This window comes from Olea europaea, unplaced genomic scaffold (genome assembly GCF_002742605.1).
Source record: "Olea europaea var. sylvestris unplaced genomic scaffold, O_europaea_v1 scaffold701, whole genome shotgun sequence".
In the NCBI taxonomy this organism is placed as follows: Eukaryota; Viridiplantae; Streptophyta; class Magnoliopsida; order Lamiales; family Oleaceae; genus Olea; species Olea europaea.
In genome coordinates, this window is record NW_019265404.1 from 253,885 (window position 1) to 281,562 (window position 27,678).

Here is a 27,678-nt window from a genome sequence, read left to right on the forward strand (position 1 = left end):
TTTCAAGTGTTTGTGAATGTGATAAAATGAAAACTTTAAGAAAACATGTTCAAGAACGTATAAGGAAGGCAAAATAACAATATGCACACAAACGGAGCTCAAAACATCCAAATTGTGTCAAGTGACTCATGATTAAGTGCGCACTTTCACCCCCGGACATCATCGAGAAAACTCGAATTTTTCCCGAGCAACCTCTGGGTGTATGAAAGTATGTAGTGTGGAGTGATACATATTCAAATTTCAAACCCATGGGATGTCTTACGGGTACTTAACGCAAGGGACGAAGTGGGTACGGTGAAGTGACTTAACCTAACATGTGTGCCTACATGTGTGTGGTTGGTGAGCGTGTGTTTCGAGCTCAATTTTTATGGCATTTGATCGCAATGTGTATGTTAATGTACATATTCAGATTATCAAATGCGGGATTGCATAAAATGCACAATAACCGTCACTTAGGCAATTTATCGAACATGTTGTGTGCAATAAATTCAACACCCTTCTATGAATACTTGGTGAAGTATAATCACCCACAATGCATAAACATAAATCAAAGCTATAAACCAAGCCCACTTACACCCTTTCAACTCAATTCCCAATTGTAAATTGTGAGTAACTTACAAACCAAAGTCGAAATGAGGAGAAGGAATATAGTTCATACCTTTTTCGCCTTAGGTGTGTGTGATGAATGCGGGAATGATTGAAGAGATGAAGGAGGGTTTGGGAATGTTGGTGGGTGTATGTGTGTTAGATGGGAATTTTTGGGACCTAGGGTTTGAGAGAGAAACGGGAGAGGGAAATGGGGAAAGTGGGTTCGAATGAGCCGGTCATGGCTTAAGTCCATGACCGGACCACTACTATGTGGCCACATAGTTGATTCCTATGCGGTCGTATAGTGAAAGAAAATTTCCTCTTTTTTGGTTCGGTTGGGGTCTATGCGATCGGATAGACAATTTTTTTTTAATATATAAAAAAAAAAACATAATGAGATACAAAAATTTATTTTCCCTTGTTGAATACTCTAGTACACATTTCTCTTAAATTATTTTTTTTGAAAATATCCTTTTGTCTTGAAATGCGTGAAAATTAGACTCCCACTCACCCAAAACCATTCCAAACTTACCGAACATGTATTCAATGCTTAGGAATTTATGTGGACGATACTTAGATTTTATTGACATGCATGGATGAACGATGACCTAAAAAAAAATGTATATACGAAAATTAAACAACTCCTAAAATAATGTTAAAATTAAAATAAATCAAAGGATACAGTGGGTTGCCTCCCACCCAGCGCTAGGTTATAGTCGATAGCTCGACTTTACCGTATTACATCATTCTGGTGGTCTAAGATGAGCGGTAGACTTTTCCTTTGAAAAATCGTCGCCCCAATAGTGCTTCAAACGCTATCCATTGACCTTGAATGTCCCCTTGTTCTCATGAGTGATCTCAACTGCCTCATATGAAAATACCTGTGTAATAGTGTATGGACCAGACCATCTCAATCGAAGCTTTCCTGGAAACAGTTTAAGCCTAGAGTTGTAGAGTAGCACTTTTTGCCCCACCTTAAATTCACGCCTTTAAATATGCATATCATGCCACTTCTTGGTGCGTTCTCTGTAGAGTCTTGAATTCTCGTAGGCCTCCATTCTGAGCTCATCCAACTCATTAAATTGTAGTAGACGTTTTTCACCCGTAGCCTTCAAGTCCAAATTCAATTTCTTCATTGCCCAATAAGCATGGTGTTCTATCTCAAGAGGATGCCTTCCCGAAAATCAGTCGATATGGTGACATCCCTGTAGGAGTCTCGAATGCAGTCCTATAGGCCCACAAGGCGTTGTCCAGTTTCTTAGACCAATCTTTTCGTGAAGAGCTTACTGTGACTTCAAGTATTCGCTTTAATTGCCTATTGGACACTTCAACCTGTCCGCTGGTTTGTGGATGATATACAGTGGCTACACAATGTTTAATGACATATTTAGTCAACAACTATTCAAATTGGTGATTGCAAAAATGTCTGCCCTCGTCACTGATTATAGCTCTCGGTGTGCTAAAGCGGGTGAAAATATTTTTCCTTAGAAAATCAATCACCACCTTCCCATCGTTGGTAGGCAATGCAACGCCTTCTACCCACTTCAATACGTAATCTACAGCCACCAATATGTACTGATTAGAAAGTGACGGGGAAAATGGCCCCATGAAGTCGATCCTCCAGACGTAGAATAGTTCCACCTCTAGGATACGGTTCAAAGGCATTTCATTTCTCTTAGATATATTACCGGTGCGTTGACATCGGTCACACCTTTTCTCGAATTCCAAAGCATCCTTAAACAACGTAGGCCAGTAAAAACCTGATTGAATGATTTTTGTCGCTGTTTTTGAAGCACCAAAATGCCTTGCGTATGTAGATGAATGACAATATTCTAAGATCAAAGGCACTTCTTCCTCAGGTATGCAACGACGAACGATTTGATCAGCTCCTCGCCTGTATAAAATGGGGTCTTCCTAAAAATAAAACTTCAATTTAGCGAAAAATTTCTTCTTCTGGTGACTTGAGTAATCTAGCAGAATGATAGACCTGGCTAAGTAGTTAACTATGTCGACATACTAGGGTGCCTCTCCCACACAAAAATTCTGTTCATCTAGGAAGACTTCGTTGATTTCCACGGTCTCTGTCTGCTCTGTGGTCTCGAGTCGAGACAAGTGGTCTGTCACCACGTTTTCACTGCCCTTCTTATCCCTAATTTCCAGATCAAACTCTTGAAGCAACAGTATCCAATGAATGAGACGTGGCTTTGCATCCTTCTTTTCCATTATGTACTTGATAGTAGTGTGATCTGTGTAAACGATGACCTTTGACCCCACAAGATATGATCGAAATTTGTCAAAGGTGTAGACTACTGCAAGGAGCTCTTTCTCTGTAGTGGCATAGTTTAATTGAGCGTCGTTCAAGGTCTTACTTGCATAGTAGATCACGTGAAATATCTTATTTCTTCTTGTCCCAATACTGCCCCAATAGCAAAATCACTGGCGTCGCACATTAATTCAAATGACAGGTTCCAATCCGGTGTGATGATTACGAGTGTTGAAGTCAACTTCTCTTTCAAGGTGTTAAAAGCCAGTAAACACTCATCCGTAAACTTAAATGTGAATTCCTTCATCAACAGACAACACAGTGGTTTAGTAATTTTTGAGAAATTCTTGACGAACCTTCTGTAGAACCCGGCATGCTCAAGAAAGCTACGAACACCTTTCACTGATGTTGGTGGTGGTAATTTCTCGATCACCTGAATCTTTGCTCTGTCCACCTCAATACCCTTTGCTGAGATTTTGTATCCTAAAACGATGCCCTCCTGTACAATAAAGTGACATTTCTCCCAATTCAATACCAAATTGGTCTCTATACACCGCTGTAATACAAGACTCAGATGCTCCAAACACTCATCAAACGAAGATCTAAACACTGAGAAGTTGTCCATGAATACCTCGATGAGTTTCTCAATCATATCCGAAAAGATAGCCATCATGTAACGCTGAAAAGTGGCAGGAGCGTTGTATAAACCAATATGCATCCTACGGTATGCAAAGGTACCGTAGGGACATGTGAAAGTTGTATTCTCCTGATCGTCAGGTGCTACTGGAATATGATTATTCCCGGAGTACCCATCTAGAAAACAGTAATGCGAGTGCCTTGCTAGTCTCTCCAACATCTGATCAATAAACGGTAGTGGAAAATGATCCTTTCGAGTAGCAGCATTTAGTTTGCGGTAATTAATGCAAACTCTCCATCCAATCATTGTTTTTGTAGGAATCAACTCAATTTTCTCGTTTTGCACCACTGTGATGCCCCCTTTCTTGGGAACAACCTGTACTGCACTGATCCATCCACTATCTGATATTAGGTAGATGATGTCTGCATTGAGCAATTTCAATACCTCAGCCCTAACCACTTCCTTCATGTGTGGATTCAATCTCAGCTGACCATCAATGCTTGGCTTGGATTTTTCCTCCATAAGTATTTTGTGCATGCATAGCGATGGGTTGATCCCCTTGATATCTGCAATTGACCATCCAATGTCTATTTTATTCTCCCTTAGCACCCGAAGTAGTTTCTCTTCCTCCACTTTACTGACAGTATTTGAAATAATAACCGGGAGTGTAGAAGACTCTCCCAGGTAAGCATATCAAAGGTGGGGTGGCAATTGTTTGAGTTCCAACTTGGGAGGTTGCTGAATAGATGACACTGACTTTGTAGTCATAGTTCCCAGTTCTTCGAAGTGACCATGGAAATAGAAACGTAATAAATCATTCAATTCTGGAACATGCGTTTAAATATGTCAAATATCCAAATCAAACATAGTATTACAAGGTTCATCGATCTCCTAGCAATAAAAAATAAAGAAGAAAATACAAAATCAGTTGAAGAAACGTCATCACCCGAATCAAGTTTCAATCGAATCTTCACTTGGCGCGATGTTTTCCTCTTGTTCTTTCTTCGTTTTTTCCTTAAAAATGTCTCCTTTTCTTATAAAAATGGCGTCCCCTTCGTTTCGGTCGAGTTTTCGTTTATATAGGATCCTAAAAAGATTGTTTCCATAAGAGTTTCGACGGAATAAGGAAACTACGAATTTACCCTAAAAAATGCTCTATGCGACCGCATAGAGCATCTCTATGCAGTCGTATAGAGTAAAAGTTTTGTATATTTAGTTTTCGGTTTGCCTCTATGCGGCCGCATAGAGGGTCACATAGTGCTACCAACTATGGAAGAAATTCATTTTGGTCCCTCTACTTGAATCCTTCACTTCTTGGCATCTTTTCTTCATTTTTTCTATTCCATTATCTCAAAATATCATCAATTGGCTCAATTTCTCAATTTTTCCGTCGGGTCAACTTTTGGATAATTGCACCTTGGTCCCTGAACTTTCACTTTGCATCATTTTAGTCCTTTTTCGCGTCTTTTCTCCTAAATTTCACCATGTTTATCAGTGTTCCCTACAATTCACAAATGTAACGAGATTAAGTCGCAATTCAATCATTTTGCTCGTTATTAGTCATGTTTGTGACCTAAATAAGTGTGCAAAAACACATTTATTAGTTTTGTTCTTGAAATTTTAATATACGAGACCATCGTGATGTTCTTGAAATTTTAATATTAAGCATCATATAAGCTAAACTCATATTTTTCATGACAAATCTTAAATTCAACATATTTTTAGTAGATTTTATCATCTTATTTGCTACTAACAATATGCATGTCGTTAATGTAAAGACATAAAATAACATGATTGTTTTAGGTGTCATCTTAATAGACATTATTCTTGTTATTAGATAATGATTATCAAATTAATCTAGGCCTTCTTGTCGTATGTAGTCTTTTATCAATGGTCTTGCCTTCTACTTAACAATTCCATCTACTTTCATTTTACTTTTGAAAATCCATTTGTAAAATGGTTTGCATCCTAGAGGAAGATCCACCAATTCCCATGTGTGGTTTTCCACAATGGAGTTTATTTCATTTTTAATGGCTTCATTCCATAGAGATTCTTCTGAAGAGTTGACAACTTCTTGGAAGATTAGAGGTTCACTTTTCTCCATAAAAGCTAGAAATTTAGGACCAAAAGATTTTTGTGTTCTTGTTATTTTGCGAAGTCTTGGTTCAACCTTCAATTTTTCTTCTAGTCCTTGGTCTTGGTTGTTGTAGACCATAGTTTTATGCGTTTGTTTAGAGGAACTTTTTTTTCTTGCCAGATCTATATCGAAATACATGTCCAAAGGCGAAATATCTTTGTATTCTATTATCGCATTTTTGTGTATATCTGAGATTTTGGACTCATGCACAAAAAATCAAAAAGTATCACTATTAGGTGCATAGCTAATGAATATGCAATCTAAGTTTTTGGGTCTATGTTCAACTTCTTTGGTGTAGGTACACCACTTTGGCAAGTTACCCTTGTAATTTTAAGTACTTATAGGAATCTTCCTTCTTTTTCATAACTCATAGGGTATTTTCCCCCTTGCTAGGCACCTGATTTAGATGGTAATTTGGTGACAACACAACTTCTCCTCATATGTTACGATGAACTTACTAAATTTGCGTTCATCATTTCTTTTAAAGTACAATTTTTCGTTTGACAACACCATTTTGCAAGGGTAAATAAGTGACGTGTTTCATTTGCGATCCCATGTTTTGAATATAATTCAGCAAATGGGGCTTCATCGCGACTACCTCGATCACTTCTCAATATCTTAATTTTTTATTGAGTTGAATTTCAACTTCATTCTTATAAATGACAAATTTCTCTATAGTTTCATCGCCAAGGTACACATAAATAGTATTTTGTACTATTATCAATAAAAGTAATGACGTATTTGTTGTTACCTATTATTTTTACTTATTTTAAATCATATATGTAACTGTAAATTAAATGAAGTGGTTTTATATTAATGTCAATAGATTGAAATGATGACTTTGTTAATTTTAACTCAACACAAGTCTTGTGCTTTTGTTTAGAAAAATACGAAATGCAGGCATGAAATTCTAGTTACTTATTCTACCAAACTATCACAATTAACATGTTCTAGTCACCATGCTAACAAATTGAAACACTCAAGCAAATAAACAGAAGAATTAATCAACATTATTTGTTTTTGACTTTACAAACATTACATTGAGCTTAAATAGCTAATGAGATGCATAACTCTTGCCAACAAATATTTTACTCTCAGATAAAATGAATTTGTCAACACCTTATTATTATTATTATTAGTATTATTTTTTGGAGATTTTTGGTACATACACCATATTGTTAAGAGTCAACTCTTTTCTAGAAGTCATTTTCATAGCATCCATGTCTTGATCTTTGATCTCAAATTTTGTTCAGTTTTCCATAAATAGCTTCTCCCATTCTTAGTCGCTTTAAACGAAGCGAACAATTCGTTATTAAAGCAAACATACTCTCCCTCAAACACTTAAACCACTAACAACAGGTACATTTTAAACTTCAGTTTTCATACATTCGATCATCATTTTGGCCAAGTAAATATATGATTTTCATGTTATCATGCAAGAGCATACGAATTTATTTTGATCTTTGGAAAGAAGAAGTGAGCCCCACTCAAAATTATGCAAAAAAGCTCCATTTTCCAACAATAATTTAGTGAAAAATTAAAAATCTCAACATGATTTGCTAAATGTTTCTAGAAAATCTGCCTTGGGTGTTGTTTAGGAGCATCTAGAGATGCTTCAAACGTTGTTACATTCTTCAAGTATTTGAGTTTGAGGCTAAAACTTTGAATTACAGAAAAACAGAGTTAAAGAACTTTCACAACTCAAAGGAGTTAAAAGATTTGGCTAATGGGAGCACTTTCTAGAGTTTATCTAAGAGGTCTAGTAAAAAGTCTCCAGGATAATCCCCCCCAACCCCCCCCGCCCTCCCGCCAAAAAGAAAAAAAAAAGTCGACAGGAAATGAATTGCAGCAGAAAATCTGAGATTTAATTGAAGATTTACTTCACAATGATATTTGCATATATACTACGTTGCTTTAAGAGAAAAATATCTAAATATTTTTCTACTGGAATCACTTTTAGTATAATATTGGTATATATGCAGCTTGAATCTGATACCAACATCTTTAAAAAGTACGAAGTTTCGAGTGAAATATTTTTTGGCATCTTGTTTATATTAATTGCCTATATGAAAAATATGTATGCTGCTCAATTTGTTTTTGTATGGTCCCTAGACCCTAGTCACCCTCTTTGCATTATTTTGCTTTTGGCATGGTAGGATGGAGATGAAATCTACTATCGAGTTTGACATGACTATAAAATACAAAGCCTATTGATGGCTTATTGCAAAGAACACATTCATGAGGCTCGTGTACAATGGAAAAAACCTTGCTGCCAAGAGAAAACTCGAACGAGGTAAATTTCCTTTCATGATGTTGGGTTTTGATACCCAATAAATCTTGGGCAATGAGATTAAACAGTTTTCGGATTATATTTCATAGCCTTCGGTCGTTGAGTGAAATATCTATCAACACACTCAATTAATTGGCCTAACCCGAAAAACAACTTGAGGGTCATTGAAAGCAACTTAATTTAATTAATGTTGCTCACTACCCATTTACTTCTTGGATGTCTATCTTTTGTGTTTTGGTCCTTTACCATGTGTTGGTCCCCGAGCCCACTATATTAGCCTATTACTATTACACCCCAAAAATATATTGGCCTCACTGCTTGAAGAAGCCGTGTGTGCGCACAATTGTGAGAAAAGGCCGCCAACTTTTATTGTGTTCTCTCTCTTGTAGTTGAAACTTGTCTTCCTCTCTTCTTTTGTGAATACATTGAGTTGAGCAACCGAAGTAAAAATAGTTGTGGATTGGAGCCATTACTTGGGTGTGTTTGATAAGGTTGGGATTGGTATAATGAGCTCGAATTCCAGGAATTGAAGATCTGTTCCACTACACTTGACATCTTTGTTTTCCATCATCATCCAGTAGTTTACAACTCCTCTACAGGTTTCTTTATCACAGTCTATATTTTAGAATATTTGTGTCCGCAACTCCTTCGATGGGTTCCTTTAATATGATATTATGAGAAAAATTGTCTGCTAGTTACTATTATGATATTTATTCTGTTGAGAAACCAGCCTTGTTTGAAATTTTTCCTTATATGCCTTTTTGTTTGTTCTAGTAATATTACAAATTATATTTTCTGGAAAATTCTAACACGTGAATTTGTGATTATGGAATGACATCTAATCCTGATCAACTGATTCGATCACAAAAATTGGAATGGAAGATGCAGATTGCGGGTAATATCTTTATGCATCAGTCTGAAGGTGGCTACATGGCATCAACACTGGATTAGGTTTGAACCAACACATCTTCTGTGCTTTAGAGGATAAATAAACAAATTTACACTATGTATTCGATCATGAGGTTTGAATCAACACAAATTTGAATCAACTCCAATGCTAGTTGGTTGTGGATATTTAATATTTTGTTTGTTATATTGGATTTTTTATTTTTCTCAATAGTCCCTTCACTTTTATTATTATTATTATTATTATTATTATTTTTGGGTTTCACAAGAGTACACATGGACAAAGTATAGCTAATTTTTATGCAACATAGCTTTGGAGATAAGGCTACTCCAGATGTTAAAAGAATTTAGAGGCATTCTATCTAGCACCGCTGGTGCCATGTTTCACTAAATGATAGGTCTAGTTCATTAACCCATTCCCATGTATTTAATCGAACCTATCATTTAGCTCTTGTTTTATTTTGACTTTTAAAAAGTGATTTTTTTAGAATGTATGATTAAAAAATAGAAAAAAGGTCATGAATCCCCGTCTTGTTATGTAGACCGGTGCTAACACCTATTATGCTACATGGAACTATTCAAATTTTTATGTGTAGTCAATATGCATGAATGAAGATAACATTACTCTTCCAAGAATGACCGACTTAATCATGGGTGCAATGAAATGATATGAGCTGTTCATCATAGATTGAGGATTCTATTGCTAAGAAGTTATGCCGTTCAGTTTGAACGAACATTGGAGCCATCTGAGATGGCATGGTATATACAATGTTTGTGAACCAACTCACAATATGATGATGACATGAGGGTGAAAAGTACAAGAGCTGGGAAGTATGTGGCTGACCTTTGTTACAAATGTTAAATATTCCCTGTTAGTATCACGTGAAGCTGACGCCATTAAGTTTGCCCTTTGTAGTGAGCTTTGGAAAATTCTTGGGAACAAATAGAGTTAAATATAAATGAGAGAGGTATTCTACCTCCAGAAAAAAAGCTCTTAATGCATCGACGAATATAGTTGAAGAAATACAAATGATATTTACTGTAGGAAAGATATTCATTGCATGTTTGTGACATTGAATTGGACAAGACTTGATATGATAGATGAAGAAATTTACCCAAACAGGTTAATAAATGATCTACGTAACATTTCGTCAAATCTTTTTCTTTTCTGAGAAGAGACCTGAAGTGCTGTACATATCAGCAAAAATCAAAATAAGATCACGCTATTATCATCCGGTGTAATCTGATAAGCATATTGAGGACACTTCGTGACGCATAGGAGCAAACAAATAAAATTCTATTCTCTGATCACAACCCTTTTCATGTTATCATCAACTTTTCTTAGTAGCCACTTTAAGTTATCAAATCCAAACCTTATAAGAAAAAGAAAAAGGTAAATAGTCGGACTTCACCTTAACTCTAAGAATGTAAAGCGGTTATTAGGGAGAGGGGATGTATATGACTCATTACAACCATATTTATGAGCTTAGGAGAGAAAAAAAAGGTGGCAGGAGAAGAAATATTGAAAGAGGTAATGCTGGAGAAAAACTATATTTTCAGCTTAATGATTTACACTACAGCACATATGTATATATACATGTTTAGCAGTAAATGAGTCCTTAAATTTAAGATTTACAGTAAACAATTGGACGTGATTCTAGGCTGCTCTTCTGTTGGAATTCCTCGCAATCAGGCAAGTAATCTGTTGGAGATGATTGAGGCAAGTAATTTGCTGGAGAGGATTGAGGTAAGTAATCTGCTGATTGCAAGAAGTTTGCTTGAGAAGACTGGGGCTGCTAATTGATATTTTCTTCAACACCCGCCCGCAAGCTGATGGGAGGTGAGCTAACCAGCAGCTTGGACCGAAGATGTAAAAATTGTGGTGCACTATGGCCCTTGGTGGAAAGATCTGTTACTTGGTGCTCAGTAGAAACAAATTTAATTAAAATATCTCCATTAACAACTTTGTCACGTACAAATTGATAATCAATCTCAATATGCTTTTTGCGAGCATGAAATACGGGATTTGAGGCCAACGCTAAGGCACTAGCATTATCACACCACAATGTTGGAGGAGAAGGAAGTGGAACTTGTAAACGTAGCAACATTCTTAACCAATATAACTCCGCAGTAGTAACGGCCATTGCCCTATATTCGGCCTCGGTGCTTGAACGAGAGACCACAGGTTGCTTTTTAGCACCCCAAGAGATTAAGCATGAGCCCAAAAATATACCAAATCCAGTTGTTGATTTTCTATCACCAGGATTACCTGCCCAATCCGCATCACAATAGATGGATAGATGAATGTTCCCTTTCTGATAGAAGAGACCATGGTCAACCGTCCTGTTGGGTTTTTGATACCCAATAAATCCCGGACTATGATGTTAACGTGGGTTAATATTATTTCATAGGCATAGGCCGATGAATGAAATAAGTCCAACAACCAAGTCCATAAGTTACACCTGGCCCAATTGTTTTCCTTATGGATGGCTTGAATCTTGGCCCGTTTACTCCTTTAATGGCCCAACTTAAAGCCTAACCCTAGAGTATATATATGAATATAACCCTAGCCTCTTTGACATGATGATTGTGTGATTTTGAGAGAAGAAACTAGTGAATCCCGGATGCCCCCTTTTTGTGTGAGAAAAAGGTGTCCAGAAATGTCCAAAACGCTTGTATAACGTATGCAATTGGTAGTTCTTTCATAGTATACCTTTGTGGTGTCTTCTCTTAGCCTTTGTGGCGATAAATCATCATCCTTTCTTGTCCTACGTGGGTAAAATTGAATAGCAACCAAGGTGAATCAATTGGTTGTGGTTTGGAGCAGTTTAGATTGGTTGTTGGTAGAGAAAGGTACGTTAGACTGAGGCTGGAAAATCACCGTTTGAAGATCCTTTTGAGAGAGCTTCCGCAACACGTCCCTTTTAAGTAGCGAAGAATTCTCTTAGCCGTAATCCAGTGAGCTGTGATGGTGAGGCAAGACGTTGACACAGCTGATTCATAGGGAAGGCAATTTCAGGTCGTGTAATGGTACAGTATTGGAGGGCACCAACTACATGTCTGTACTGAGTCGGATCAGGAAGTGCTTCACCAGCTGTTTTGGACAATTGAGTGCCAGCAACACATGAAGTCGAGTAAGGCTTGGCGCCAATCATTTCAACTCTGGTAAGAACATCAATAATATATTTGGCCTGTCACAGAAGAAGTCTAGAGGAATCTCGAGATGCCTCAATGCCAAGGAAAAATGCAAGAAGACCAAGATCTTTAACCGGGAAGATCTTTTGTAATGCGAGAATAACTTCCTGAATAATATGAACATGAGTGCCTGTAACAAGAATATCATCCACATAGATAAGAACATAAATGTGTACATCAGAGGCATAATAGATAAATAATGATGAATCCATTTTAGAGCCAAGGAAACTAAAGTCGGCAAGAACATTTGATAGGCGAGAGAACCACGCCCTTGGCGCTTGTTTAAGACCATAGATTGCCTTGTTCAGAGAGCACACATAATTCGGATAGGTAGGATCCACAAATCCTTGTGGTTGTTCCATAAACACTTTCTCTGCAAGAGTTCCATGAAGAAAAGCATTACATACATCAAGTTGACGAATAGGCCAGTCAAATTGAGTAGTTAATGCTAATAGTAATCTGACAGTTGTGGGCTTGATCACAGGACTAAAGGTTTCGTGATAGTCTACCCCACTCTTTTGTTGGAAACTTTTGTCTACAAGTCGAGCCTTAAATCGATCAATGGTGCCATCAGCCTTCTGTTTTATTTTATATACACATTTGGACCGAACAATGTCGCAATGAGGTGGTCTAGGACAGAGAGTCCATGTGTTATTAGAAATTAGCGCATCAAATTCTTCATGGCATCTTGCCACTTAGGATCTTTGGCAGCACTATTGTAATTTGAGGGCTCTATAGTTTGCAAAATAGATGAAAATGCCTTTATGGGATGTCGGGTAGAGTGATAGATGGTAAACTCTGAAAATGTTTTTGGTTTAGGTGATCCTGTCTGTGATCTAGTTTGCACGGGATGGAGAAAGATGAAAGGCACGATAGGCATTGATTCACTGGATTGTATTGATGGAGAAGATGATATTTTGGTTGAATTTATTTTGGAAGAGGGAGAAATATCATTGTTTGTTTTGGTGGGAGAGAATATTATAGGTGAGTGGGGGAGATCTTGATTGGAGTAATGAGGTGATGATGTTGTTGGAGAGATAGGTGTGCTGAGGGGAGTTGATTTAGGTAGTGACAAGGTAAGGTCAACTGTAGGAAAATTAGATATAATAGATGAAGGAGATTAACCAGGGAAACTCACCTTTATTGCAGATGGAGCCTTGTGCTGTGAAGAGGTAGTAGGCAAAGCTTTATCTAGTCCTGGGAAGAGAGATTCATCAGAGATCACATGGTGGGAGATGTAGAATTTTCTAGAGAGAGGTTCAAAACATCTGTAACCCTTGTGACCAGCACTATATCCCAGAAAAATGCAAGCTTTGGTACGATGTTCTAGTTTATGTTTAGTGTATGGTCTAAGAAGTGGATAACGCCGACGACCAAAGCTTTTGAGAAACGAATAATCTAGGGCTTGATTGAACAACTTTTGGTAAGGAGAGATATTTTCAAGAACTGGTGTGGGAAGGCAATTAATGAGATAAACCGCCGTAGTAAAAGCATTGACCCAAAATTCTTTAGGAAGCCAAGAATGAGCTAGTGTAAGGCCAGTTTCTAGGATGTGTCTCAATTTTCACTCAGAAATACTATTCTGTTCTGAGGTATGAGGGCATGATTTTCTATGTAAAATGCCATGTTGGGATAAAAACAAATGAAAAGATGTGGAATTAAATTCTCCACCCCCATCAGATTGAAATTGTTTAATCTTATGAGAGAAGATTTTCGACCACACATTTAAATTTAATGAAAGAGGATAACACATCAGATTTTCGAGCAAGTGGATAAATCCATGTAAATCGGGAGAAATCATCTATGAAGGCAACAAAATAATTGCAACCATGTAGAGAAGTAATTGGTGCAGTCCAAACACCTGAATGAATTATTTCTGAAGGATAAGTGCTTTGACGGGATGAGTGGGGAAAGGGTAATTTCTTGCTTTTGCCAAGTTGACATGATTGGAAAATTCCAGTCAATTTATTCTTCTCATTTGATAAAGAGTGCGATTTTATTATAGAGGACACAATGGGATCCGGAAAAGCTAATTTTTACTCCAAGGAGAGCTACTGGTGCTGATCTTTGGAGTTTGACTGGACATAGAACATTCTCACTACGCCCTTCAAGCAGTAGGGCCCCTGTCTGAGATTCCTTCACATAAAAATGAGTGGCAGTGAGTACAAAATAGCAATCACTATCTTGACAAAAACGTTGAATAGATAATAAATTGGTAGATGCAGATGGGCAACGTAAAACATTCGATAAACGGAGATTTGATGTTCGGTGAGAAAAGAATGCTGAACCAGTGTTTGCAATCTGGAGCCCCTCTCCATTACCAACAGCAACGAAGTCAGATCCATGGAAAGGTTGATGCTTGGTTAGGTTCTCGACTGTAGGAGTGATGTGGTTGTTTACCCCACTATTTACATACCAAGTTTGTTCTTCAATCATGGCATTGGACTGAGCAACAAGAGCAGCCAATTGATTTGGAGGATGACGCCCTTGATAGGCATAGTCCATCCTATGAAAGCAATCTAAAACTTCATAGTTGTTACGACCACAAATCTGGCATGTGAATTTTGGTTTGCCGAGAATGGAAGGAAGCTGTTGTCCTGTAGCTGGCTGGACAGAGAAGGCGGGTTGCTGCTGAGATGGTAAACCACGACGTAAATTCTGGTTAGAAAATTTTGGCTTATGAGTCTGCCAGCCACGAGAGCCTTGAGGACGCCCTTGCTACCAGTGAGGCGTGGAATGACAAGGTTTGCCAATATCAAGAGCAAAGCCACCAGCCTCAGAAGGAAAAGCAGCAATTCATGGCCCAAGTAGCTCAGTTTGAAAATCTTCAACGATAAAATTCTTATCACGTTGTGCTAAGGAAAATGCTGTGATAAATGAAGTGAAGGATGGGTTGAGATCACTCAAGATGAATGAAATAAGATCAAATCATCCAAAGGTTTCCCAACAGCGGCCAACTGGTCAGAAAGAGCCTTGGCCGACTCAAGATATTCGGAGCATGTCTTCTAGCCTTGTTGAAGGGTTTGTAACTGTCTTTTCAATTGTGCAATACGTGAGGGAGATTGGGATGCAAAGCGGGATGCAAGAGAAGTCCACACTTTCATGGAGGTGTCCAAACCATAGAAAGTGGAAAGGACCTTGTCAGAGAGTGTAGCATTGATCCAGCTGAGGAGGTACTGGTCTTTCTTAGTCCAGATTACAAAATCTGGATTAAGAGTGGTAGCGGGTGTACTAGGGGCAGTAGAAATATATTGAGGAGGGCACGGCATAGATCAGTCAACGATGCCCAATAAATCATGGTTACGGAGGATGGGTAGAAATTAAGATATCCATGGCAAGTAATTGGTTTCATCTAGTTTAACAGCGACCAATTGGGTAACATTTGGATAGGTGAATGTGGGGGAGGAACTGGCAAATGAAGATACAATGTTGGTGTCAACAGTAGTGGTTGAAATGGCCATGAAGGAGGTGTTGGATTGAGAATTGGTGTGAACCTGAGATGCTCTGATACAAAGAAAGAAGAGATGGCAGGAGAAGAAATATTGAAAGAGGTAATGCTGGAGAAAAACTATATTTTCAGCTTAATGATTTACATTACAACACATGTATATATACATGTTTAGCAGTAAACGAGTCCCTAAATTTAAGATTTACAGTCAACAATTGGACATGATTCTAGGCTGCTCTTCTATTGGAATTCCTTGCAATCAGGCAAGTAATCTGTTGGAGATGATTGAGGCAAGTAATCTACTATTGCAAGAAGCTTGCTTGAGAAGACTGGAGCTGTTGATTGATATTTTCCTCAACAAGGAGTACCTATTAGTTATTCTCCATTTGGAGGAGCTGAACTTCTGCATCCATCATCTCACCAGTCTGATTGAAGGCAAAGCCCACTTATCCAGTACTTTGAAGCTATTTCAAGAATAACCATACACGAGTGAGAAAAAGGGAAAGGGTATGAAGATCAGATTCCAATATGCAAGGATTTCAGCATATGACCATGTCCCGAACATGGGAAAAAGACAGCTTATGAACTTGTTCTTTTTGGGTGCTATTTCACCTTCCACTGCTGGCATGCTGGTTCCTTATGCTTATTTCTTTGCACCCACCACCAGGTTAGCCCTCTCTCATTTCTACGTCTTCTAAATGCTTAAGGAAATCTAAAAGATATTGATTCAACAGGTCAGGAGGTGCTGGAGGTGGAAAATGACTAAGGAAGCCCTTGGGAATGATGTAATAGCATCGACGTGGCTAAAAAACCAATGACCTGGTGATAACACCCTTACTAAAGGCTTGAAGATACTTGTTTCTCATTTCATATAATCATGCACATAGTTCTATTCATTACTATGCACCAAACATTCTTGTTCAGTTGATTTCTAAGAGATGTCGATTGTGAAAAAAAGTGCATGGAGATATGGTATTAGCCCCTATTTGATAACTATTATTTCAAAACACTTTTATATTCTTATACTCATTTTCAACCACATATTTTCACAATAAATATTTTGCACGTAAACCCAAAATTTTTCCTATTTTTTAACCACATATTCTTTTAAAATTCACTATTGAAAATATTTTTTCCCAAATAATGATTGCAAAACAGAGGCTTAGTATAGTGTGAGCACATTTAGGACTTGTATTTGCCATGGAATGCTATAGAGAACAAGTTCATTTGCCTCTGCCCTGGCTCTCAATACAATAGTCAAATCAGTACAAAGGATTTGCATAGTTCAGTATTGAATTGTGACCCACATTCCATTAGGAATTGGCGTTTTGGTTGGAAAGGAATTGGTGTTTTATTGAGAGTTTCAAAATATGGATTTGACAAGTTTTGGACGAAGACAAGGCATTAAGCGTCCCATTCGAGCGCCATTCGAAGTGATTTGGAGGTTTTTGTCACTAGACGTAGTGCCTAAACGCTATAGACCCAGTGCTCAAGTGCTGCCTTGGTCACTCGTTAGCTGTAAGCTAGTGTGCTTAATAGGCGGTGTTATTCGCCTAGGAACAAATTCCCGATTCTTATAAATTTCTTGATTCCTATTTCATCTAAAACACTAGAATAGAGGTCTTATGTATACTCCATATCTTATAATCTCTTTGAAACATTAGAAACACATTAGATTTGTTTGAGAGTACATCGAATCTTGTAACAATAATCATTGATCTTGATTTTTGATCTAGTAAATTCTCATATTCTGCCTCGTAATATTTTCGTGTTGAAAAGCTCTAGATATCACTTGAAAGTTTTATTTAGCCAATTTATTTTGACCTAACGTGCGAAATTATACAACTAAAAGCAACAAATCACTTTTTAATTGTTTCTAGATGGTTAATCAAATAAGTCAAATTATTTTATGTTGAATTGCCACAATTTGTAATATAAAAGCAATAAATAATGACGGAGAAACCCAACTGGGTAAAAAGTTTGGGACCAAGCCAGTAACCTCCATTACAAACAATAATGAACTTACAGTAAGATCCAGTCTAGAAAATTTCACTAGATTCATTGATATACTTCTTGCAATCTCCAAGACTGGCTCGAATGTGCTTCACTCACACTTGTGCCCGATCTTTTAGAATTGTCTATCTCTTGTTGATCACCAAAAACCCTTGTTCTTGTACACTTGTACTTTTGGTCCAACCTCTATCAATCTTTAGTAATTTCTTAAAGTTCTTGAGAAAGTAGCTTCCTCTATGTGTATAGGAAGTGTGTGTTTTGGATTATATAAAGTTGATGCTTTTTTCAAATATGTGGTTGTATGAACTCAAGAATCAATGACTAAATCAAAGGCTTGAATGTGTTTTTGAATATTTGAAGGATGATATGTAGGAGAATTATAATGAACAACTACCTAAAACTCGTGTTAGGGGTTGGGTATATATAATGTAAGGTATTTAGGTAGCATGAGCCGGTCAAAACTCTTAAACAATGTGAACTAGGGTTTTGTGCATAGCACCGTCACTCGAGCGAGAGCTCAGAGATAGGTGAGCGATGGTTTGTCACTTGAGTGATAGTTGGACGACATGCGATATAGAGTTTTTGTCTTTGCCACTCGAGTATCGGATGGGCGATATCAGCGGCTCTTTCCTCTTTGCTTCAAAGTCGAACCTTAACTTACCTAATTCATCTATACAATATTTCAATCGACTCCTTGACTTTTAAAACATTTCATATTAGACTTTTTTTGTCTAAAGAATTGCCAATACAATAAAATCCTAACACGTGTCTTGGGTTTCAACATAGTGTTCGTGTTTGTGATTGATTTATTCCATCTTGCAATTATCTTGCTTCATGATCATAACATTTGGTATACAAATTAAAGAAATATTTGGCTAATTGAAGATTTTTTAACAAAACAACAAATTATATTTATTTTTTTTAAAAAAAAAATTGAAACACAGGTTATCTTTGTTTAACAATTAAATTTGATTAAAGATTCATGTTTAATATATTAAATTAAATGAGTTAGGTGTTTGGCACAAATAAAAGTCTTTATTCCAATATCAAACTAACTCGAGATTCAAGCCCATATGGACACCTATTAAACGGATCCAGATTCATGTGTAACAATATTTTTGTTCTCTAGTATCTCTCTTCTTTGACTCCATCAAGTGATCTTGTTGAGTCAATCAGATCAAACAAATAGCTGCCCAGTGTCACCTTGTCACCATATGTACGCGAGTTTAACCTTCAACTTATGAATTAATTGCCACCTTTCACCTATATACACGAGTTTAACCTTCAATTTTTGATTTAACTGGTGGATCTCTTCAAGAAGATATTGCGCTTTCAAAGGACCTATTTTACTTATAATAATGAGAAGTAAAAAGAATTAAACAATCATCTTTGCTGACCTCCTTCTTTGTCAATCTGCTTCGAGCATCAGTACTATTTGGTTATACAAATGATGACCGAACTAACTACAATCTGCGATATTGATGCAGGACTATTGAATGACATATTGACATAAACAAAACTACATTAAGCCTTCGTCTGGTGCAGCTTCTTTCAATTAATCTATATAGATTTTACTGTAGATGATCAATATAAAATTGAAAACACTCAGTGTCTACCTTTTGACTACCTTCATTTGAAGAAGATTATATACTTAATGGTCTCTATCTCATTTATTTCCCTTCTTCACTTTTATTCGATATGGACGAAGAAAAAGGGCATATGGACTTTTAAAAGGTAAGCACAGGTTCATCTTGAATTGAATAGTTCAACATTATATTTAACAATATAGAATCATTTGATGGACCCAAAAATTGATTTTTGGTGAAAGTAGTGCGCCCAGATAGGGCTATATACAATCCTAACAACCGTGTTCACTAAAATCCTTAACCATATATTTCGCAAATAAATAATAAAGAGTGAACAAAAGATCGTTTTCATGAGGACTGCATATTCAATTAGATTTTGATTAATATTAACTTTATATACTGAATAGCACAATTATGTTAAGTTTGGTAATCGCTATTGAAATCCCATAACTAACTAAATATAAAGCTTTTTAAACTAAACTATGAAATGTTTATGAAAACCAATTAATCAAAACCACAAGGATCTCAAATCCCCCTACATTTTTTTTTTAAACTTTAATATCCGTCGAAGAAATTAACAATAATTAATATGATGATTAATATTGGTATTTTATTGAATAATATCTCTTGATCAATATTAAAATTATCCTCCCATGTAATCATACAATATAAGGATCTAAATATATGAAAATGAACTCAGTCTCAAGAACATTGACAATGAGATCATGCAAAACACATCAATACATCTCTATTTACTATTGAATTCTACAATGTTGTTACTTCATGCTACAACAAAATAGAAATCACAAATCTATTCAATTATATATCAAGTAATTGAAAATATTAACAATCTAACAACCATTCAAGTCAAACAAGTATTTAACATTAAAGTCTTAGAGTTAATACTAAAACACATCAAAATATAGTGTCCATCTAGACAAATAGCCGAGCATAATGAGATTACACAAACATGATTTGGAATAACAATACATCACCCGTATTTAGTTAGAATTTATTTGTTCTATATGCTATGTGTTTACTCAAGTCTTTTGCAAGCCATTTACATGTGAATGGTGGGAAATCATTAATTGAGCGCAATTCTTATTCTATAAAGTAAAATCTATTTCTACTTAAAGTCTACTCTTTGGAACGAACTTTAATTCAATTTCTAGCAATACATGGTTCCCTACTTTACACACAACTCTATATAGGCTAATTCATAATTGCCTATATATATAAATTACTAAATCGCTTCCCAATGTATGTTCTGGGTTCAGTTAGATAATGAAGATCTGATCTTGGATTATGTTTCACGAAAGTTCCGGTGTAGTTTTATATGGACACTACCAGGAGATAGAGTGAAAATTGAAGTAAGTCGTTATGATTCAACCAGAGGATGTATAATTTATCGACCATTTCTGCATTATATATTTTACTTCTATAACTCTCTCTTCTAAATTTTTATATGTTTTCGTTTTAAATTTACACACAGATTAATGCTCTCGATCATTTAATTCAATATATCAATTTTCTTTTGTTATTTTGTATGAATGAATTTGCACATATCAAAAACAAACTTGTTTGTCTGTATTATATGCACTCCGACAGTGAAGAATACTTGGGAATCAGAAAAGGCTTATGCCTTTTAATTTCTATAGTTATGTCATTTTATTTAATTAGGGAAGAAATGATGTTTCGTTCAAATAGGGCTATTTTTTAGTATTGAAACCAATAAAACGAGATTGAAACTCCGGCAAAACAAAATTGGCTTCCTTGATACATCTTTCGGATGGAGAATGGAATCAATTTGAGAACTTTTGAAGAGACGACACTAAGAAATTTGTGGAGGAGATGGCGTCAACATTTTGGTTTGATTATGGTAAATCTGAGATTTAGTTGAAGATTTACATAACAATGATATTAACATTAAAAAAGGTTGAATCCCAACCTTGAGGGCCCTATCGCCCCGCCCCTAGAGAATTGTGAGAGAGGTAAATCGTGGGATGTACCACAACAGGTCAGGGAACAAGTGCTTGCCCGTACACTGGTGCCCACAAAGAGTCAAATTCCATATCTCAAAAATCAAACCCTCACACTACGGCTATCAGTAAGGTTGAGACTTCCTCACTCTTATTATTTGCACCACTGGATTATGTCTCGGGGGGCTGATATTAACATTTATACTACACCGTGTTCAGAAAAACATAATTATATAGTTTTCTTCTAGGATCACTTTAGTATAATATTGGTAAATATGTAACTTAAACAAGATATCTTTACCAGCTGCATCACAAAGTATGATGTTTTGTCCAAAATTCTTTTTGTTCGTGATTTTGTAAGTGTACGGATCGTGGCAAATAAGAAAGTGGATTTTTTTTTCAACTCCAATCTAAATTGATGTGGTAAAAACTTAACAAATCAAGTGTTTATGTTTAAATTATGCCGATTTAAACTAAATTAATCTAACTAACTTAATTTGTGGATAACTCTTGGGATTAAGTGATTAGGAATTTAGATTTCAGTTAGGGTCTGTCTGATTACAAAAAAGGAATTTGGGTGGAAAGAAAACGAATTCCAGTGAATTGAATTGTCTAGAAATTATTTTGCTGGGAATTGTCAATTATTGTGCTTGATTGATATAATTTTCCACGTGAAAAATGTTGAAATAAAAGTATTTTTTGGTATTCGTTTGACTTTATTTTACATGAAAATTGTCAATTAAAGGAATAAAATTTACTGGTATTGGGGATGAAATTTGTTTCCATTGCCAAAAAAAGACAAGAAAATTATCTATCTTTTAATGTTCGTTTGACTTTGTTTTATATGGAAATTGTCAATTAAAGGATTTTTTTTTTTTTTTTTACAATTAGAGATAGATTTTGTTTTTATTGCAAAAAAAAAAAAAAAAAAAAAATTGAAAAAAAGGCACACAGTAGCCTAGAAAATCAATTCCCACCATATTTTTCAAGGAAAAAATGGAAAATGTCTAGGTGGCAAGAAAAGTGGGAAAATCAATTCCATGGAAAAAAATGCTATCAAACAGTCAAAAAGTGGAAGTTGGAATTTGAATTCCATTTTCCATGGAAAATAATTGGCTGTCAAACATGACCTTAGTTTATTCAATATTCAACTAATCCAAATTCATTCAGCCCCTTATGTATTAACAATCGAATTAACCAATTTTATGTAGTAGTCTCTCTCGAATAAAACTAACCTTTTTCACATGCTCGAATTGACACGACTCGTCCCGAATCACTTTAGTGGACCCGAAACGTGGCGTACGCCGATGATAGGTGCTGACTAGATGTCAAATCCATCACCAATGCTCACTATGAGTCACTTCAAGATATGCAATAAAATCAAACGTTTATAAAAATATAGTGCAATGGGCCCAAAACTTTATTTCGTGTTTAATCAAATTGACTCGTATCTTTCAACATGTCGGGTGACTCTAACTTTGAAATCACCAGGCTCTCAAGCTATCAAGGACCAATATTACTTATAAAAATAATTTTGAAAAAATATGAGTTGATAGCTCAGTGAGTGAAAGATTTCAAAAATAATCATACTTTCTCATTTAAATATTTTTATCAAACGTCAAGTTCATATCATTAAATACTTCACATAATAGTTTCATACAATTATAGACAAAAAGTGAGACATTCTCATAACACTGTATATATCATCTCATAATCACGATATAGTCATCAACTCATATCTATACCACCATCTCATCACATCACATGTGATCCACAAAACATGTACCCTCTGACTAAAATCTGTAATCTGCCCATCGGGCTAAGCACTTTAGCCACGAGCCTTTGGTCCCCTCTGTGAACGAAAGCGGGTCTCATGACCTTTGGTAATCAATTCTAGAATACGGTCAAAGCCCCTCAGTGAACTATATGTACACGATCATGACCCCTTCATTCCCGGTCGACTCCTCAGTATAGTATAGAACACGGCTAAAGCCCCTTAGTGAATTATAGGAAATATATAATCACGGGTACTTTTCTGGTCGACCTCAAAATCACATCTCATATTCCAATTCACAATGTACCGTATACAATTTTTGAAATCCCACATGTATTATAATAAAAGATATTTCCATAATAATAATATAATTCGAATATATAATTGCACATACTTGATAATGTACTTAATTCATAAATACTTTAAAAATATTTATATTTTTCCACTCGCAGAACTATGTTTGTAAAATCAACTCAGTTGATAAGTTGTCTTGATGTTCGTATTGCCGCCTGATATATGATATAATTTTTAAATTAACAATTAATTATTTTAAGTAATTTTAATAATTAAATAGGCAATATCCAAATTTAATCATTTCACGTTTAAGCGATTTCTAAAATCTCTTTATATATTACACGAATTATTATATATCTTTACGTATATTCATATACATGTAAAAGCATTCGCAACCTATAAAAGTATCTCCCAATCTCTTATAACACCTACATCATTTATTGCACGAGCTAGGATCATACATTATCTCTCGGTTTTCACACTATTCCTAAATCAATCAATTGATGATCAAGCAATTATTGCATTAAATACACAACAAATTATTAACACATAATTAAGTTGCATGAAATTTTTGGAATTAAATAAAAATTGAACCTAAGCTACATCAATCATCCTAACAAGCAATTATATAGCCAATCATAATTGAGAAAATAAATAATAAAAAGTTGAAAAATATCACCCGAATCAATACAAAGAAAATAATCCTAGTGGTTGTGGATCCTTCGCACCCAATTCTGAACAATGGATCACCAATCTCCTTTTTCCAAACTTGTATATCTCATGGTCATTAAGTTCTTCAACCTTCAAATCCCAGTTTTAGATGCAAATCTTGAAGATTCACTATATTTGGATGTGTAATTATGACTCAAGCTTGTATTTCCAGCCTACTTCAATCATGGAATAAAAGTCTCTATTTATATACCTAAATTAAGTCTAAAATAGAGTTTCAAAAATATCGGGAACCATAATTTAAGTCCAAGTGGAATTAAACTCTCTTTCTGCGATAGGGTCCTTGTTTCTTTTTTCATTTTTATTTCAGATTTAGCACTTAAATTTTGCAACGAGGTCCTTCAACTTTCAAACGTAACTTCTTGGTCCTCAACTTTCAAACGTAACTTCTTGATCTACAAATTTCAAAATGTGCCCAATTTTAATCCTTTTATTTTCTTTTTCAATTATTGTCTCTTTTCGTCTATTCTTGTTCAATCTTGGGGTTTTTCCTAAAATAATTAAAAAATACACTATCGTTAAGTATTTAATTTAAAAAATTACTCTCAAAAGTAATGTCTTAAAATTCTCTTTCCTTCACAAAGTATGAAGTTTTGTAAAAAATAATTTTTTTGGCATCTTGTTTACGTTAATTGCCAATATGCACCAAAAAATATGTACCCTTAGTTGGTTTTTATATATGGTTCCTAGATCTTGTCTCTTTCTTTCCAGGCATGTCAATGCTGATTTTCATTCGAACAATTGTACCAATATGCCTTTTTTTTGGCTGATACTAATAAGAAGAAGGGGTAAATGGTAAGATTGCTACCGATAAGTGTGTTTTTACACACTTATTTGATAAGTAAAATATGACTAAATTGTGTTAATTATAGTTGGAATGTGGTTTAAATCTATGTAATTTTGTTTTGTAGGGTATATTGATGGATGTTGAGGAATTCAAAAGAAAAGACACGAAAAAGGACCAAAATGAAATAAAACAAAAGTTTAGGGACCAAGGTGCAAATACCCAAAAGATGACTTGAAAGAAGAATCAAGGGATTAATTGAGCTAAGTACCAGTTGGGGGCTAATATTGGTTGATGGAATGAAAAGAACCAAGAAATGAGGCCAAAATGGAAGATTATAATTTTGGGGGACTAAAATGGCCTAAATTGGAAGATTACTCTACTATGCGGTCGCATAGTCGAGAACTCCATGCGATCGCATAGACCATGGCAGGGAATTCCAAGGCTGAAATTGAATTAACTATGCAGTTGCATAGCTTTGTGCTATGCGGTTGCATAGATGTTTTCTGGGGATCGATCCTGTAGTTTCATATTTTCGACATAACTCTTTTGGAACTCGATTGGGACGGGATATAAAAACCTAGAGCCGTCATATTTAGAGAGAGAACGCATTGGGAGGTAAGAAAATACATCTTGGAGCAAATTTGAAGCGACAACAACGAAGGATTTCAAGAAGATTGATGGAATTTCACACAATAATTTAATCCGGTGATGTTGATTCTTCCAATTATAATGTATTATGTAATTTTATACATGTTAGGCTAAATATTTTTGTACTAGGGGATTGATGAACCCTGTGATGTGATATTTAATTCTTTGTTTTATGATTTTGATGTTATAACACGTTAAGATTATTTTGAATGATTTATATTCACTTATTTTCTCCACAATTATTGTTCATGTGATTTGTGTGAGTTTGGTGACTTGTTCTTGTATTCGAGAGAAGTGGAATAGGTTCGACATGATATAAACCATCATAGGGTCCGATAAATGATGGAAATATACCACTATGTCTTACGTAAATCTTTAAATGCTTACAAAACTACATGCATTCTTGTATTTTTGCATTTGTCATTGAAATATAGACTAGTGGTACATGAGAATAGGTTTAACATTACTCGAGAGAGGGTGTTGGATAGATTAAGAAGTATTGATTTTTCAAAATTTCACTGTGTAGTCAAATAGTGAGATTAGGATAAAATTGAACATTGCTTGGGAATTCGTGATTCTAATGCGTTTAATTCTCAATGAATACAATCAAATTGCTTTCCAACCATCAAATTGCATTTTAATTCATTTAAAAACAGCGTTTTGCATGTTTAGTTCATTCAAATATCACATTTGCATAATTAGGGTTTTCTCCAAATTAGGGTTTTCTTTAGGTCAAGAATTCATTTTGGATAATTTAATTTCGGTAAAGACCACGATAGGTAAAACTGAACTACTCAATCTCTATGGGACGACATTCGGACTCACTTTATTAATTGTTGTGATCCGTACACCTGCGGTGGTTTAAATCGAAATAAACAATTTCGTGAATAGCTACCAAGATGTCAACTTAGTTGGGATGTCTTGATGCACCTTCTGAGTCCATACAAAACACATTTACATGATATAGATTTTTTAGACATTATATTACCATTGGTTTCACCACAAAATCACCCACACAAATACTCCTCTTCTCTTGTGCTCACAAACACAAACTCTGGTATTCAAACCAATAAACTCTAGTAAGAATGGGATCCAATTTGAGAACTTTTGAAGAGATGGGGCTGAGAAATTTGTGGATATGGCGGCAGCATTTTGGTTTGATTAAGGTAACTCTGAGATTTGGTTGAAGATTTGCATAACGATGTGATATTAGCATTTATACTATGCTGTGTTTATATAGATACTCACTTTTAGTATAATACTAATAAATATTTAGCTTAAACAAGATACTTTTAACAGCTCCTTCACAATCACAAAGTATGAAGTTTCGTGTAGAATCTTTTTTTTTTACTGGTATTTTGTTTACATTAATTGCCAATATTCACCAAAAAATACGTACGCTTAATTGGTTTTTGCAAATGTTTCCTAGATTTCGTTATTTCTTTCCCTGGCATGTCGGGTCTGATTTTTATTCAAACAATTGTACTGGTATAATTTTTTGTTGTTACTAATAAGGGAAAGTTGTAAATGGTAAGCATGCTACCGAGGTGCCAACTTAGTTGGGATGTCTTAGTACACCTTTTGATCCCGTTCACAAACAGATTTACATGAAATAATTTGTATTAGACATCATATCACCATTGGTTTCATCACAATATCACCCACACAATACTCTTTTTCTCTTGCTCTCACAAACACACACTTTCCGCACACAAAAAAAAGGCTTTGGATTCAAATGGTTTGAACGCTAGAGTTGGCAATTGACTATCCAAAAATTGTACTTTGTATGAAGGCACATGGTCATTTCTTCATTATCATTTTTTTCTTCTACAACTTTTATTTTTTTATTTATTTTTTGAAGATTTACACACAGATTAATGCTCTTGATCATTTAATTCAATATATCAATTTTCTTTTGTTATTTTGTATGAATGAATCTGCAGATATTAAAAACAAACTTGTTTGTCTGCATTATATTCAGTCCGACAATGAAGAATACTTGGGTATAAGAACAGGCTTAAGCTTTTTAATTAATATATTTAGGTCATTTTATTTAATTAAGGAAGAAATGATGTTTTATTCAATTAAGGTTATTTTTTAGTATTGAGACCAATAAAGTGAGACAGAAACTCCGGTAAAGCAAAATTGGCATTCTTGATACATCTGTCGGATGGAGAATGGGATCCAATTTGAGAACTTTTGAGGAGGTGGCGCTGAGAAATTTATGGAGGAGATGGTGGCAGCATTTTGATTTTATTATGGAAAATCTGGTATTTAGTTGAAGATGTACATAATGATGATATTAGCATTTATAATCACCGCGTTAAGAGAAATAATTTATATATTTTTCTACTAGAATCACATTTAGTATAATACCAGTAAATATGTAGCTTAAACAAGATAC

The 27,678-nt window shown here is 35.3% G+C and overlaps 1 protein-coding gene and 1 long non-coding RNA gene across 2 annotated transcripts; one reads left to right on the top strand and one right to left on the bottom strand.

Moving 5' to 3' along the window:
* Positions 1 to 2,969: 2,969 nt before the first annotated feature.
* On the bottom strand, positions 2,970 to 5,703 carry LOC111390646. The gene is made up of 6 exons (XM_023015708.1): positions 5,424 to 5,703; positions 4,216 to 4,312; positions 3,980 to 4,125; positions 3,834 to 3,910; positions 3,306 to 3,707; positions 2,970 to 3,152 (listed from the first exon to the last, which is right to left on the bottom strand). Exons 1-6 carry the CDS (start codon positions 5,701 to 5,703, stop codon positions 2,970 to 2,972), a joined length of 1,185 nt encoding a protein of 394 aa, XP_022871476.1.
* A 2,253-nt stretch (positions 5,704 to 7,956) lies between these two features.
* Positions 7,957 to 9,032, top strand: LOC111390637. Its single transcript, XR_002701950.1, has 2 exons — positions 7,957 to 8,514; positions 8,798 to 9,032. It is a non-coding gene; the product is annotated as an uncharacterized LOC111390637 (long non-coding RNA).
* Positions 9,033 to 27,678: the final 18,646 nt, after the last annotated feature.